Source organism: Dufourea novaeangliae, unplaced genomic scaffold (genome assembly GCF_001272555.1).
Source record: "Dufourea novaeangliae isolate 0120121106 unplaced genomic scaffold, ASM127255v1 scaffold84, whole genome shotgun sequence".
NCBI lineage: Eukaryota > Metazoa > Arthropoda > Insecta > Hymenoptera > Halictidae > Dufourea > Dufourea novaeangliae.
In genome coordinates, this window is record NW_015373964.1 from 269,864 (window position 1) to 287,777 (window position 17,914).

The 17,914-nt window shown below is 36.7% G+C and overlaps 1 protein-coding gene across 1 annotated transcript; it reads left to right on the top strand.

The window, feature by feature from the left end:
* The first annotated feature begins 213 nt into the window (after nt 1-213).
* Nucleotides 214-11,197, top strand: LOC107186679 (protein quiver). Its single transcript, XM_015574607.1, has 5 exons — nt 214-229; nt 5,876-6,007; nt 8,958-9,005; nt 9,424-9,570; nt 10,778-11,197. Exons 2-5 carry the CDS (start codon nt 5,983-5,985, stop codon nt 11,032-11,034), a joined length of 477 nt encoding a protein of 158 aa, XP_015430093.1. The 5' UTR covers nt 214-229; nt 5,876-5,982; the 3' UTR covers nt 11,035-11,197.
* Nucleotides 11,198-17,914: the final 6,717 nt, after the last annotated feature.

Genomic DNA, 17,914 nt, shown 5'->3' on the forward strand with positions numbered 1-17,914 from the left:
CGCGGTGCTCTCGGACGCGTCACGTGTCCCACAGGAATATGAAATCGCGACGTTGCACTGGAAACTGCTCGCACTGGGACAGTCGTCTCTCGTCCATTGCGGTGTGTCGCTGAGACGAAAGAAATTGCAACGTGTTACAATAAAGAGAACCGGTGTCATTTATCCCGCTGGGTAGTCGTTGTTTTCTGTACGCTGCGGGGAACAGGAATCTTCGCCATTGTCTCCTGAGGTATGACGATGATTTTTCTTCTTTTAGATGTACGCTTGCGATTTAGTATTTCCGCTTCATTAAGACCTTTCCGTTTTAAGCCTTTCGGTTTTTTCAAACTGTGTCAATTGATGCACATTGCTCCACAGTTTCTACATATTTTTATTTTATTTTGTTACATGTTTTACATATTTAACGCTAGTATGCCAAATTCGTCAAAATGACGGATTCCAGGCTTCTTATTTTACGATCACTGAATTTGTAACATTGGTAAGGTGACCAGATGTTTTACGTTGCAATGCGGGACGTATCCAAAGAAAAAGTTAATACATTTTGGAAATATTATTTTCATAGTCTATTTAATTGTGCGTCATTAAAATGTGTTGGATCTATCTTTTTATGTGTTTATTCATATAAAATTTACAAAAAGAACATAATTTTGATAAATTATACAGATACATTAATATAAAATACCTAAACTGTTTTTTTCTAACAAAAAATCAACTACATCCAAAATAACTGTCTCAATATCAAAAATGACTAAACTATCTGACATAGGAACTATAACAATTTAAAGAATAATGTGTAATAATTTTTTTTAAATGTTAAAAATGTTATATATCCAATCCAGAACACTTTAACGGACAGTTTTCAATGTGGGACAGTTTCGTTTAATTTGGGACGTTTGGTCACTTTACTTTTGGGAGAATTTATGTTCATTTCTAATTTACTGTCGATTTCATGTTATTCTATATTATGCTAAATTATACCATGTAGTACATACCTATATATTATATGTATATATTACTATATTATACAGTTTCATTTATTATACATTCAATGCTGGTAGTTTTAGTGTTAATCAACGATGAAGTTAGAAATACTAATTAAATGTAGTATATTGTTAATATACCTTAGATTAGGATGCATTCAATTGAAAAATTACATATAGGGTTCTTGAAAAGTTATTGTAGCCAGTAAAAGTAAGATAAAAACACGTGCAAAATTACATAAAACAAATTTATTTATAATAAATTAATACTTCGTTGGACAACTCGGTGATCTAATCTTATTATAAGTTTTAATTTGAGACGCACAAATTAAACTCGTTTTCTTGTGGAATTCCATGTGTACTTTTTCTGCTACCTTCAGAAATAGTTTTCAAGGTGAACTCGGTATAATTTGTAAATTGAACGCATTCTAATATAAAGTGTATTAATCAAGGTTCATACTAATATAATTGAAATAAACTGTCGTGATTGGCATTTGTATGGATCTATGCAAATTTCATCGTTTTCCACCCATTTAGTAATTTCATTATTGGTAAACAAAAGGTTCTAGAACTACTTTGAACCAGTATTAAAAAAATACACACTAATTTTGTGTGAAGTTTTTTATCTCTTCAAATAACACGTTCATAGGATATTGCATATTAATTAAAGTTTTTGAATGGGCTTAAACAAGTATTTTGTTGTTTCTCTGGGAATGTAGATAACATTATCAAGTCTGATAGTTACGTATATGTCATGTCTCATGAGTCAACCACCAGAAATAACTATTTTATCTGTTTCTGCACATTTCTTAGGAAACTGACTGCTTGATCTAATGTATCATTTACAATTTCTGTAAACACAAAATGCAAGACGTAAAGGAAACTATCACAATTGAAAGATAGTTTAACGGAAGACTGAAGAATCAATTAGAATAATGAATTACAGTAAGGTAAACGTACCAATGAATGAACACTTAAGAGAATTTTGTACTTACTAAAGCCAAATTTTAAATGCTAATAATATTAATAAATATTAGCCACATGAAAATTACACTAATAACTATACCTTTTAATACCGTATAATATCAACTTGAATATTGTAATTAATTAAGTTAAAAAGAAGAAATGCAAATTTCACCACTGAACGAACAATATTAACCAGTAAATAAGTTTGTAACCAGTGGCGCGAAAATTGTTTGAATATGAAACAAGGAATTGAAAACATCAATATTTTAAACATTTGCTTACTTTAATAACGTAATTTACTCCTTGTTATATATAATGTTCATTCATTGGCACGTGTTCATTTACCGACGTATTCACCCCACTGAAAAAAAAATAAATAAAAGAAAAAAATATTTGTCTCCTAGTCTTGATAAATTTGTCCCTGCGTGGTCAAAATGAAAAGAAAAAAAGCATCGAAATCAGTAATAAGCTCGCTTATTTGTACGTTCTGGTACGCTTCTCGTCATTTCGACGTAAACTCCAGGGACTACTTTACCCCAGGAGCCATTTTCCGTCCGTTGCATATTTTAACTTAGGTCCGGAGTGACTGCGTGCCCCCTCAATGTTTATCGCGACAGCTTTATTTTCGCGAAAGGAATTCTTAAAACGCACGCAAATCCTTCTCTACTTTACATACAACAAACCTCCAGTCACGCGTTTGATTGATTTAAACAAACGTTGCGTGCAGGTTTCATAAGTTTCGCATCAACGATCGCGACTCATGGCAACTCGAGCCCCGGCCAGGCTTCAGAATAAATCACTCCCGAAATAAACAATCGGGCAAGGAAACCCTAGCGCGGAATGCAAATCGGAATCCCTTTTAACGGATTGAACGCTTAACGTCGTATCGCCATCGTCAAGTACTTTCATCACCCTATGGGCAAACAACACACTCCGTCTGTTGGATCGATGTAACGCGGAACAAAAGACGCGAGTCGAAGACTGTGTACATATTCTTCTAAGCCAATAGATATATGCATTAGACGTACATACCAATAAGTAACCCGTTATTTATTAATGGAAACAGAATTTGATTCTCTGAAAATTGAGGATTTATACACTGTGTAGAATAACTATAAAAGCACCTTAAAAATTTGAATTCGTATGTATTGTGGTTAAAATAAAAACGAAATAGGTATGCCATCTCTGAAGTCCTGTTAAGAAATAAAGTTTTTTCAAAAAAGGTTAGATTATATTCCCTAGTTTATATAACAAATATATAAGGATTGAAAATTTTAGGGTGGTTTTATAATTATGCCACGCATTGGATATTGGGTTGGCCTAAAAGTAATTCTTGCTTACTGTATAAGTTCTGTAGTCCCCTGCAACTTAAGCTGCTTTGGCTTTACATTAGAAAATTCTTTTTTCACACAACTATCTTCCAATTATTTACCATTTTTTTTCAATTTACTTACTGAATGATTCTTGAATTTAATATAAATTCGGAACGATATTTGAATTAAATCTCAATAAATCGTGTCAAATAATTTTCCCCCAATTTTTAACTGTTACTATGATGTTCATGACCGAAGCAGAGTAGGGTGTGATAGTCATAAGAATAATTTATCGATTCAAATTCAATATAGACAATATGAATCTTCTGAGGAAGATTTTCAAATCGTTCCAAGTTCTGTGCGAAATTCGTTACGGTACTATCTTCTTCGTATTTTCTGAATTTATAGGCCAAGTCTTCGAATGACATTGAAGTAGACGAAATTATAGAAACACGGAATGGGAACATGCGGTATTTTGTTGGCTCAGCTGTTTGCCGCACCGTTGCTTTTGCCGCAAGATCGCGTCAAGAGCAGAATCTACTAATCCGATTATTGCCCCTCCGAGTTATAGCTGAAACGTCTCGATTATCTGGATCCGGGGACAACTTACTTCCAGTAATCGATAATTAAAGTGCCTGTTTATCTAAACGGAAGCTTGGAGTAGGGGGTGGAACTTGGGGTCTTTGGATTGCGTGTTCAGGTAACCGTTGATAATACGTTTGGACGATTAATGACTTGACTGAATTGAGATTTATGTTGATACTTACAGTTGAAACCTTACAGAAGAGAATCACATAAATTTATAGAACATATAATTCGATGACATTAATGGAACCATAGAAACGAGAATTACGTAATTAAATTCACAGAATGTGTAATTGGTTACGATTAACATTATAACTACTAGAATTTAATGTATGCTGAGTTAAATTGTGTAATATATTAATAGGTGTAATATATAATACAATATAACTTAGTATACTATAATATAAAGTGTATATGCAATTAGAGGTTAACATAAATTCCAATAAAAGGGGAACTAGGATTTCAGTAATTGTAAAATAAAAAATCTGAAATCAGTCATTTTGACGGGTTCGGTAGTTCTAGTGTTGATGGGGAAGTAAAGCGAAGGGTGTCAGTTCTAATCTCGTATTTTATAGGATAATATTATCGAACGGATTTGTGAACTTAAATATAGTTCATATATAGTTGTGAATGGAACATTATAACACCAAGAAGAATTAAATTAAATCGAATAGGAACTATTCGTCTGCCATTTTGTGTCAATTGAACAGTGTAACGGTTGAAATGTTACTTTTATTATTTTGTATTTTTGAGTGCTGTAATTGTCATGCCCAGCCGAATGTTTAACCGAATACATTATAATTATTCATTCGATACACTATCGAGCAATTTTGTCTTCCACCATAATTTTATTTTGGATTTTCATCGTGTAAAATGATTTTCTTTCGTTCTTCGTGTATTTTTTACACTAGATAAATATTATAAAAGATTCGAATTTGCAGTCAGTTAAACATTTTCATCCAGGAACATATTCTTACTGACCTTTTGTTTGGCTGCGTAACGCATAGATACATCCGAAATATTGATTTTCTAAAAAAGGCGACTCTATTTCAGCTCTAATACACTTTGACCTCTGATTACGTTCCCCCGTGTATAATTAAAAGCGACCGATGGTACGTGAACAGTAATTGACGATGTAGAATAGTGTCAAATCAAAGATTTCTAAATTGGTGCCGAATAAATGGCCTATTAACGACTAACATTCTCTTCGTTACAATTGTAAAATGAGTAAAAATTTCTTGTATAATTTTCATTGAATGACAAAAATTAGAGTCTCTAAAAATTCAATTACAGTCAACAGTATTTTTATCCATCTATGCATACTATTAGTTGTAATAAGTAATCCACTGTTTCTTTTTAATAAACTAGTTAACATTGTGGAAATTTAAGACATCTTTCTACGCTGTTCTTCTTTCAAAATGATGATGAACATTGAAGAATGAGGATAAATATCACTGAGGTAGCCATAGGCTTCTGATTTTCTCGAAAATAAGTATTGAATATGACAAAATACATATAACAGATTACTTATTGATATATCTTATATACAGGCTGCTTCCGAAATGGAATTACAACCCGAAAGGATGTGATTCTACATACAAAAATAGGTCCAAACTATAGAATAACATATTTTCGTACAATGCTTCGTTTCCAAAATAATCAATTTTTAAAATTCATCCAACGTGTATGTATTCATGGTGACATAAGTAGAAACAGAATGCAATGAACAGAGGCGTTATCGAAGACCTATTGAATTGCATGCATATCCAGCAGATATTCAACTTCGATGTTCTTGAAAACGAAGCATCGTAAGAAAAAATGTTATTCTACATTTTCGACTTATTTTTGCATGTAGAATAACATACTTCCGGGTTGGAACATCATTTCTGAGACATCCTGAATAGATATGAATGGTGATCGGCCATTTATTTTCAATCGAACTTAATTGTATTATATTAAAGACTCGTATAAGTTTCAATTGTTTTTTTCATAATACTGTTCGACTACAAGGTCTGATGCTTCTAATTGCAGCCGCTTGTTTGCCGAGCGAATGCATCCGGCGTGCATTCTTACTTTAAGGGTGAACTCGTGACACGGCATGGGGCTGAATAAGAAGTAAGAAGAAGTCAGGGAAAAACATGGGGACGAATCACTTGATAGTGGGTGAGTATCGAGAGTAACCATTTATTTTTCGATACTCTGACCTCCGATCGAATATTTTGCAAGTAAATATCGTTTATTATTCGTGTTTTATCTATGGCGATTTCGAGGGAGTCCCAGAAACGTTGAACTTTCATGCGAGCACAACCACAGATATTTCTGTGCGGACCTGAACGAAGATACATTATTGTGATTCGTTGCATTATGATGCAATTCTACCCCTACTATTAGTAGACTGCAGATATTTACGCAAATATAGAATTTTGTGCATTAGTTTCTCGAAGCTGGACACAAAGAAAAATTCATTTTATTTAGGGTATTGGTAGGTTTGCAGTAAAAAGAAAACCTGAATAAATTTCCCGGAACTTCTTAGTATACTGAAAATTAGACGATAGAATATTCCATACGTGCACGTAATCTGCAGTTCAATTAATACTTTCGTGATTATTCGTAATTAACTCGGCTACGAATTTTTATACAGGTGCACTATAAAAGGTGTAAAACCCTAACGGAAAATAAAGTCTTAATCAAAACCAATGCAATTTTTATTTTCATCGTTAAATTAACAGATACTTTGATTGATAAAACAAAATTTTGTAATTTTGGTTTTTCTGTAACAATGGGTATTTTTATAAACATCTGCAGTCTAGTAAGTGAAATTAAATAATGATTTTTTCATCTTTTAGTTGTCACTATTTTCCTTTTTAACTTTTTGCTAGAGACAGAGTGTTGTTGCTTGTAATATAAGTGTGGAAGTAGAGATGTGTTTAAATGATACAGTATGATCATTTATTTATTACAACTTCTGTTTGAACGTTGGTAGCAGGAAATATTGGCTAATGTATCTTCGTTCGAATCATGCTGCATCCAGCAACGATAGTGGTAGGCTATATGTATATTATCTATAAATACGCCAGCAATATATTTAAAAAGTTATAGTCTTTAGTGAATTAACATTAACGAATATTTAAAGAACATTCCCCCTTTATTAGTTCGCAAACTTTTAGCTTCATCTCGAAATAATAATTATGGACGATAATATTCTGCAAAATACAGGACAAGAATGTTATAAAGAAAGTATTTAAATAGGAGGATACTCTGGAATCCATTTTTTTAACAACGCATACATTAAATAAATATACAGCGTCAGAAAAAAAAGTATTCACGCACAGTTGTTAAATATAATTACATTTAATTTTGCAGAAATATCACTATTAAACTCAAAAGTAGAACGTGAATACAATATCACGATGGAAATTAAAATATCGTGAAGTTTAAACCGATTCCAATTTAAAGTATATCATTTTGTAAAACAATATACATATATTGAAAGAAATTACTTGACAATAATTTGTACCGAATACAAAAATTTACCGATCTCACTTTCTCAGTTCTTACACGTGTTGAAGTGTGAAATCGGCGGCCATTTTGTCATCAACGAAACCCCGCGAACGCAAAAAATCGATTTACTCCCTTAGAATTCTTAAGAATCATAGATCTTCTTTACGTAGATCTTCCTTAAGATCGATCTATTAGGCACACGTACGATCGCAGTATACGAGGTACGTACGAACAAGCTTCTAAGATCGATAGAACCATCAAAGATCCGGACCATAGATCATGATTTTCTTATTAACTAATAACCATTTCCCACACATGCCACGACAAATACACGCTGCGTACTGAAAGGTATGAATAGAAGTGTATTCGCCTGGGGGTACTTTGCAGAATCAATAATCTTAACAAGAGATTCTAGAATTATGTAAGAATCTTCGCGCGATCGACACTCATGCGTGCCGCGGCGCCATATTTACGAACTTAAAATGGAATTCTAAATCGTGCAACTCAGAACTTGGAAGCTGAAAATTTAATCGGACTATCTTCTTTGGGGAAAAATGGGGGAAGGAGGGGTTTGGAGAAAACATGCTTGCAGGGTTGATTATATAATAAAGAAGAACCAAGTGGATCCGACCCATAAGTTGTGTAACAATGACCTATTCTACTTTCGCAAGTTGCAGTCTCAGCGATCGCCATTGTAACCTTCAAGATAAACGAATTTATATTTTTACATACGTGAAAATTATAGTTATCTTTACGTATCACGAGTATAATATTTGATGATTCGAAGATTTAGATATCTCGTTTGGCGTAGAATCACATAGCAGAATTTTTAATTGGGATCAAGGTTCTACTAAACGATTGCTATGAGGTAGGTAAATGAGATCATCTAAAAATAACCTCCGGGAATAATAGTTAAATAATGGAAATAATTATCATTATTAAACGGTCTTGGTATCGTTTGGGTATGAAGGTATAAGGCCCATATTTGTATTTAATCGTGATTAATCTTCCTACGACGGTGTCTGGGTCCATTCTAACCCAAGATTCTAGAACCTTCACGCACCATTACAGTTTATACAAAAATGTTGGAGAGCCCTGAAATGGGAGACTCGTGAGGTGATTTGAAACAAATATTTCCTTAGCAAAAATGTTATGCGAGACTTTCTTAACGAGATATTAACAAAAAATCTCGACCAATCAGAGCGCGAGTCAGTTTTGTTAAAGAAAAACTTGTTTTAAATCACCTCACGAGTTTCTCATTTCCGGGTCCTACAACATTTTTGTTATACCCTGTATAAAAATAACAGAATATTATAAAGAAATTCGTTCCACATCCAAAGACAGATCACTAGGGGTCTATTTGGACCCAGGTACTGCCGTCTATTCGATCGTCAAAAAAGTCCGTCTTCCGAAGGTTAAATTTATTTAAATTGCAATTACGACCACAAATCCATCGCAATTGCGAGGACAGTAGCAGTAGGAAGAATAGTTGTAGTTTTAGCAAAGTGCACCTACTTTTCGTTGTTGTTCATGATTATCGTTTCGTAGCCATTCGAATTATCACCGCAATGGTAGCCATCCTCTAAAGCAATGACCCGATGTTTCGTTTCAGCGGCAATTGTACTCGCGGTTGCCACCGTCTGTCGGGCGGAGTGCCAGAGTGAGTGATCAAGCCAGCTTCTCTTCAGTGTCCTTGTTGTCACCGTTGTCTGTCAACGTTATACAGAAGGCTTACATCATACGGACTCGATTTATTTTTATCTATTAATTCCGTGAACGAAACTTGCATCCTTTTATTTTCATCACTTCCGCTAACAATAATCTCACGAACTTTGAACACACAGTTTTAAAATATAAAACATACGATTACCTTGAATCTTTTTGTATCGATATTTACCGTAAATTTTTGTTTATTTTGTAAATATTTTTCTATTAACTGGATGAAACGATTGAACTCAAGAATATTTCTTATCCTATGTCGAAGTGTTCTTGCGAGAGTTTTTTGCAATTTTTTCTCTCCTTTTATCGATACTTTAGCCCCGAGAACAAATTCTCTTCATTCTGATGGTGTTTTACAGCTCGTTCCGTTTACTGCTACGAATGCGACTCGTGGACGGATCTAAGATGTAAGGATCCATTCAATTACACCGCGCTTCCGAGGGATCAGCCGCCATTGATGACCTGCAATGGCTGCTGCGTGAAAATGGTTCGAAACGCGAAGTCACGTGAGTACCCATTTCGAACCATTCGCTATCGCTGGATTTGGCAAAGGTATATAATCGCGTAAATAAAATATCATATGAATGTAAATCATTATTGGAAGAATCCATCGAAATTAAAAGTAAACGAAGTCTTGAACACTTTAACACGCTCGCTGTCAATGTGATTTTGTCGTGTCGATTGGCTACTAAATTAACGGGTTGGGGCCATCGAAGTTGAACGTTGATTATAATTAAAATAATGATATGACTTCGTTGAACGTGGAGGTCGAGTGTATGTCGATAAGAATACCAATCGATAGGACACGTGACACGTCCTGCATGATTTTCTCGTGGCAGGAAACGTGTTAAACCTCTGCACAACAAAAAAGATTCCGACACTGTACAGGCATCGTCGTTATTCTATTAACTAAAGAAGATATCAGAAGTCATTCTATATACTTTAATCTTTAAAGGTATTACCGTGTATATACACGGTGAGATTCTCGGAACGCATTACAACTTGCAGAATACACTACCGTCCATAAGTATGAAAGCAGAATTCATGATCGATAAAACAGTTATTTTCCAAGAATTTTTATATAAACCGTTTTTGATCAGCTTTAGTGCATTACTTTCATTGAATCTTTGTGGAGTAACATGTTTCTCCTTCATTAATTATTCCACCTAGTCCCATAGTTTCGTATGGTACTGTAATTTCCCATTTCAATTGTCACACCTTGTATATGTTTACATAACACATTAGGACAGCACACAAAGTCTCCATAAAGTACTCACAGGTATCTATGCACTTGTTTTACTTTTTGTCACTGATATATTACACAAATACAGGGTATCAGGTGAGACATACGTAAAGTTGGAAGCTGAGAAGATGGCGGTCGGTTCTCATTGGCTGTTGTAGTACAGCGGAATAACCCCCCGTACCGACTTCTCAGCTCCATACAGTAGGTACCTATAAACGTCTAAAAGAAACATTGTTATGGAGTAAATATACATATAAATAAAAAACAGCAACACATCGAGGAATACAGTACGTATGTTTTCGAGGAATATTTTGAGTTGATCTGCTTGTTGATTCGCTAAAGGCGTCGGTCTCTGTCGCCCGAGCATACAGAGAGCAAAATTGATCACTCACCTGTCGAATCCCGCGACACAATAACATTCACCGATCCAACAGGCTCGCGGGGATATTAATAATTATCTCTTGTTCCAGCGTACGAGAGCGTGAGGCGAACCTGCACGTCGCAGCTACAGATAAATTTATTCATGGTGGACCACGTGTGCATGATGGAAAGTACCGGCACTGGTCACATGTGCTTCTGTGAGGAGGATATGTGCAATCGTGTATCCCCGACCTCGTGTTCGAATCCCGTACTCCTGCTGATCCTGTCGACCCTCCTTGTACTGCGCTCGGTGGTCTTAGGGGGCCCAGCTTGCTTTGTAGAACGTTGCAACGGTCACGTCGTATAACACTGATTTACACGACCTCACCACCCACCGCCACCCATCAGTGGTTTCGAATTCATATCCCTCTTAGACACATAGTTTTTACCCGACGACACGGCCTGTCCAATCGGGACGAGCGATTTTCTATGTGATCCCATGTGTGTTGTATGTACACATGAACGAAAACTCCCCAAAAAAACTGTTACTTTCTGTGACGATAGACATCCAGATAGCATATGATGCCCAAATACGCCTTGAAGACGGCTTAAAGGCGCCTTAGACCTAAAATGGCCCTAAAATAGGCGTCTTTAAGACGTCATCTGCTATTTGGGAAGTGAGAGGTTAAAGTTTTTGTTGTTTCGCAGAGAAGAGAATTGGCGAATGAATGCCCCTAGCGACGAAGTTTGGTACTAGAGGCGACAGTGGCGCCACACGGCGTCTACGAGCCGAACGATTCTCTTCTTTGCCTGGGGAGTTGTTACAGTTTCTGTATCGCTCATCCCGATCTAGTCTCTCGATTTCTTCGGCGTAGATAGTAACGAGAGATCCTGGACCGTGTTCTGTGTAGACAAATCATTCGTCTCTCTATCACTCTCACGATTTTATCACGAGCCATTGTTTTTTTCATTCGTTGGTGGCTACCCCGAACGGGCACTGTTTCTGTAATCAGTTTTTCGTAGACATGTGCACTGGAAAGAGAAGTTTCTGTTTGTCCCCCTGTCCAGACGTGCACCTCATGCCTGTGAAGTTCGTAGTCGAGCTTTTGGTGTGTCTTGCACGAAGCTTCTTTCAAGCCCATGCGGTTCACAATAGGCGATAATATCGAAACTTTGCGGGTAGTCTGTTTGAAGATGATCGTAACAAAGACTCTGTTTCTAGTTTGGTATTTATGATAGTTTTCAGACCTGTACACGCAGGGAAAATTTGTTATGTCCTGAACCGAGAGGGCTTGAACGACTTGAATTCCTTTTTTCAATGGGTATGACCAAAGAAAGTCTTAAATGCTGAAGCTTAAGTATTGAAATCAATATTAGAAGGTTATCAATTTTGATTTACCGGGGAAGATCTGTTTTAAATGGTACAGTTCAGACGTACAATTTCAATTTGATCGAAGGTACGAAATAATTTCTTTGGCTAAATGGTTCTTGCATGAAATCAACTTTTACTTATTCGTTAACCTCCTTGTGTACTCTTGTATTCGTTGCATCTTCGGTTTTCATCGCCATGCCAACGATTCTAAGCACCTTCTTCGAAACTATCATATGCATTTTGGTGAACGTTTAGAGTGTAGCGTCATCGAATAGAGGTGCTCTTGATACCTAGTGAAGTTTAGAACACGCATCGTACCGACTCGTTGGAATGTTTTCTCGTTAAGAATTTCTCGCTTGACGTTCACCTTCGCATCCAGAACCGCCGTGTTTCTCCGTACGACCATAGATCACGAGACCACGTGAACGTAGGTATAATACTCGCAGAAACGTAGTTCGATCGTTGCAAGACCTTAGGCGTCAGTGTGTGTCTTTGATTGTTGTTACATCCACGCATTCGCCCCGCTTTCCCATCGTGCTGCGGCTTGCACTGGGAGTGACGGACCATTTTCTGAGAAATTCTCAATGTGACGAAGGATAACCGAGCGGAGACGCAGACCGACGCGATAAGAACAATACAGGAGACTTTATTGTTCCAATGCATAGAAGTCGATTGTTGTCCCAACAATGCTGAAGGCATTCCGGTGCCATTTTTCTTACCTTTAAAACGCCCGTAGAATTGGTCTAGTACACGTTTGATACGTTAGGTTTATACTATTGAAAGAAATACCAATAATCATGAATTATTGCTTTGAAAATAAGCAAAAGTGAATTCAATAATGTATATAATTGTCGCGTAAACTAAGTATCGATGGAACAGTGTAGAATACGTTTCATAATTAATATAAAGTACCGATTTTAAAGAATATTCGAAGGAAATTCTGACTCAAGTGAAATGCTAAATGACATTCGACGTCTATGCACAAATTTTTCGATTTCAATTCAATCAACACTCTTTATCACTGGTCTTCTTGCTGTTCTCTTTTATATTGTCAGAAGTTTCTCTCTCATCGTTGCTGAACTGTCCATTGTTCTTCGTCACTGAAACGTCCCGCGAACGTTGCTCAATGGCCATTTTCACGAGACACAGGTGTTTCGCGGCCCTGCCACGCATCCTGCGAAAGCGAAACGGGAATTGGCCATGGTACCAATCGGCTTGAGGTAGACCACGGTTAGACCGCATGGTTTCGAGCATGCCCAGCCGGACGACGACGTCACCAATGACAGCGACGGCAGCCGGCGAGCATCGACTACAGCATTTTCGTGTTCTACGTTTGTCCAGTTCGCTCACGCGCCTTTCGAAAGATCTTCCAATAATAGTGGACTGATAGTTCGTGCAATCTTCGAAAGGATTGATTTCACTCGAAATTCCAGGCAATCTTCGATTTAGTGCACGGTGCACAGACTGGTCGCCATTTTGGTACACCATAGAGACGTGATTGCTCGAGGAAATAATGAAAGCTCGGTAGATATTTTTGTTTAATACATTTGCTATTCCCACATTCTATTAATTATTACTTATTTACTTTTTTTAATTGGACATTAAAGAATATAAAGAAACTATTGGAAATTGAAATTATGATAACTATACGTATACGATGCTCTTTCATAAGATTTTGGAGCGTCATATAGATGTGAGGCTTATAGCAAACGTATTAAAAAATATATTTTGTGTAAAAGATGTATAAACACATATGTATGCAGAGTCGAATTCGAGGAACCGTATGATTAAAACCCTGAGACAATCTTGAAGTTTATATTTTCACAGAAAGTATAAAGTGTACTAATTGTTAAGCACTCTTTTATACAATTATTTACGTTAGTAAAGTTTGCAAATGTACACTTGTGAATATGAAGATTCAAGGTCGTTTCAAGGTCAAAATGTTACAGATCTTTGGATTTGCCTCTGCATAAGTTACATGAATATATTTTGTTTCGTTCAAAGTCAATTTTCGGAATTTTTCGTGGTGAAGCTTTCACTATGGGGTAAAATGAACGAAGGTGGTTATTTTCTGATTATTAAAGAAATTCAATATCGGCAAATGGATCTTTCGAAGACGCGCGAGCGCGACCATGTAACACGGTAGAGTTGTGAGTTCTGCAATCACGTATTTACCAGGAGTGTGTTCACCCGTAGAAAGAAGCGACTCCGAGTGCATGGTTTGTAGCACCTTCGGTATAGTGTGTTGAAAGTCACGACAGAGGAACGTCTCCAACTACTTTCAACATAAAGCTTTCCTAATTCGAACTATTTCTATAATCAGTCCTTCTATATATTTCGATACTTAGCACAATTTTCTCGACTATTTGAAATATAAAAAAACGAGTACACATTCCTCTGTCAGTCGACATTCAAGTCGCCGTGCAGCCGACACCTTGCATGACACTTGCATGGATACTAGTAACTCTGCGACAAATAGAGAGCTCCATGTCCGTAGCCGTTGCTTCCAGAAGAAACAGTATTCTGCAAATAATACAAAAAAACAAGAAACTACAAGAAATTCACATTCCTGAAACTCGATTATCCATTGAACGTCTAGTTACTTTGGCTCCATTTCTAAACACTTCAGAAAAATTATTCTCTAGATCGAAAATCTTTGAGCTTCGAAAGTGATCCAAGTGAAGAAAATTCGATTGAAAGTTTGAAACTCAAAGAGGAAGTCTGTTTCTAAATCGAGGCTCGGTTCGAAAAAATGAAAAAATGATGATACAATAACCCGAACACGAAACCTTCCACCCCCGACGAATGCAACGCGAGGCAGATCTAATTTGCCAAAGCACAACGTGGGCCTTTAGCTTCGTACGTGCCACGCCAATTCGCCTATTGACGGTCCTGGACCGATGTATTTCCTTAGCTTTTAGGCACGCAGAAACGAGGAACTCGATCATAGAGAAAAGCGACGAAGACACGCGTCGAGTGACTCGTCGCAAACGAGCTTTGACGCGCGATTGACTTCGAGAGGATTGTACTGGCTGGCACGGCCAAGCTGAACGCGCATGTCCTCACAGAGAGGCTTCGCTGAGCGAAGCTTCTTGCCAAACAAGCGTCGGTGCTTTGCGATGATAAAGCTAAGCTAACCGGTGTTTCTCTGGCAAGCCATGCGGCTCGTGTCGTGTCATTTGTTCATTGTCGCACGCGCGGCTGCGAGGCTAACCTTTCTTAAACCAAATTTTTCGTTTTCTTGCCCCAAACCTCCTCTCCCTTTTTAGACCTCTAGTTTCTGTTGTCGATCGACGAGTCCACCGATGTCTGCTGATACTTTTGGTGAACGAAATTGTTCATGGAATATCGATGTTTGTCGAATAGTCACTGTCTGATCTAGAGGATTTAATTGTTTGAGAGTAATTGGAAATGATCTGGTAGTAGTATCCTTGAAGACACTTATTGTCCGATCTCTGGAGATATTCAATGTTAGGATTCTTCTTATATTAGTTGATCTGCTGATATTTTCAGTGAACGAAATTATAATTCAATATCGATGATCGTCGAATAGTCACTGCTTCGTCTAGAGAATTTAATTTCTTGAGAGTAATTGGAAGTGTTTTGAAAATTGAATCCTTGAAGACAGTCATTAGAAATGTTTTGATATTAGTTAGTTTGCTTATATTTTCAGTGAACAAAATTATAATTCAATATCGATGACGATTGAGTAGTCACTGTCTCGTCCAGAGGAATTGATTTCTTGAGAGTAATTGGACATGATCTAAAAATGGAAACTTGAAGACTCTTAATGTTGAGATGTCCTTAATCTGGAGCTGTCCAATATTGGAATTCTTCTTATATTATTATAGTTGATCTTCTGATATTTTCAGTGAATCAGATTATAATGGAATATCGCTGACCGTCGAATAGTCACTGTTTCGTCTAGAGAATTTCATTTCTTGAGAGTAATTGGAAGTGTTTTGAAAATAGAATCCTTGAAGACAGTCATTAGAAATGTTTTCATATTAGTTAGTTTGCTGATATTTTCAGTGAATGAAATTATAATTCAATATCGATGATCATTGAGTAGTCACTGTCTCGTCCAGAGGAGTTGATTTCTTGAGAGTAATTGGACATGATCTAAAAGTAGAAACTTGAAGACTCTTAATGTTTGATCTCTGGAGATGTCCAATTCTCCTTATATTATTATAGTTGGTCTGCTGATATGTTCAGTGAACACAATCATAATAGAATATCGATGATCGTCGAATAGTCATTATCTCATCTATAGGAATTAATTTCTTGAGGGTAATTGAAAATAATCTCAAAGTAGAATCCTTAAAGACACTTTTAGTTAGAGATCCCTGGGGATGTTCAATATTGGAATTGTTTTCGTATTAGTTTTTGGACATATTTCTGTTTCATGTTCTTATGAAAATGAGCGTGACGGATAATAATTTTTCGAAGAATGCAGCAGGCACGACACGCGACGAGTTGGACGGCAACACCGAAATCAGCATGTGACACAAGTGAATATAATTTTTGTGTCTGGCCTCGCAGCTGGAAAAAATCCACGATTATTGCTACCGATATACGAGTTACCATGCGAAGTTAATAGCGGATGTGCTCGAGACGAAATCTTAAGCAGCCTCGATTGGCCACGATTCGAATCTGATGCGTTGGAAAAAGTACGAATTCGTCCCCTCTACACAATCACAAATATATTCTACGAAATTATTTTTCAAAGAAAGGTCAGTTTATCCAATGAATTGTAATTCCAGTCTTTAAAAAGATATTTCCCCGATGTAACGTTCGCTCGTCAAGATCGAAACTGCTTGGTATAGTATACCTACGATCGATAGTTACTCTCTTATCCGCTTCTCTACACGAAACCTCATATTCTACGATATATCCAAGTGCTTGCCTTTAAGGATCAAGGAGATCATTATATTGATGTATGTACACTCTGTCTGTTAAAAAGATAAACTCGATGTTAATTGCGCCGCGTTGTCAGAGAACTACGTATCGACACGTTCTTATTATATACATTTTATCTCGATGTTTGAGGAACATTAATTTTTGCGCATACTGAATGACGTACGTATGATCGATATATTTTACGATGCAAGTGTCAAGAACCCCTCTGTCTTTTACGTGTCAGTGTGTGTAACCGATCTGTGTGTCGTTGCCCCCTTCCCCTCAAAGACTTGTTGAATTTTTCTCGCCTCTTAATTATTCGTTAGTGTTGTTTCGATTGATTTTTAAGGGTTTTAGTCTGATTGATTGATTGATTCGTAGATGTTTCAATGGAAAAAGTAGCGTTTTGGAGCAACACGTAATATAATATCGTTGTTCCCTCAATTTTGAACCATGGATGGACCACGATTTTTTTTCGAGTTTCGAGCCGCGTACAGTCGAGTGTATCTCTTCTTTGTTGAAGGTGTTTTTTGTTGTTTCGAGAGGACGACGCGCCATGATGCGAAGTGACAGGTGCTTAGCTTTTAAGGAAACGCAGAAACGTCTCAGGTTATTCCGTTCTTTCATTCGATTAACCCTTTGCGGCCTCTAATTACCAACGCGACACCAAACTACTACGATTTACCGATATACACTACCGCTTTGGAGTATTTGCCTTCCCATCGAAGAAAACTCTAATCTTTTTCATTCTGGCTTCCATTTTGGGAAAGTTTAATCAAGTGACCAGTAATTTTGCTTGGTTTGTTGCTCGTACGATGAAGGAAAGTAGTTCGTTTGAATAGGTGTGGTATATTTTCCAGTAAAGTGAACCTAATATGGCTGGTAATGTGGCTAATGTGGCTTGTATGATAAATATGGTAACTGTGGTAACTGTGGTAACTATAGTAACTATGGTAAAAATGGTAAAAATGGTAAA

Bases quoted from the DNA above. Each gene is read 5' to 3' on its own strand.
- LOC107186679 (XM_015574607.1), top strand. From the start codon at position 5,983: ATGGGGACGAATCACTTGATAGTGG. The intron at 6,008-8,957 runs GTGAGTATCGAG...GTTTCGTTTCAG, and splicing joins GACGAATCACTTGATAGTGG to CGGCAATTGTACTCGCGGTT. The intron at 9,571-10,777 runs GTGAGTACCCAT...CTCTTGTTCCAG, and splicing joins GGTTCGAAACGCGAAGTCAC to CGTACGAGAGCGTGAGGCGA.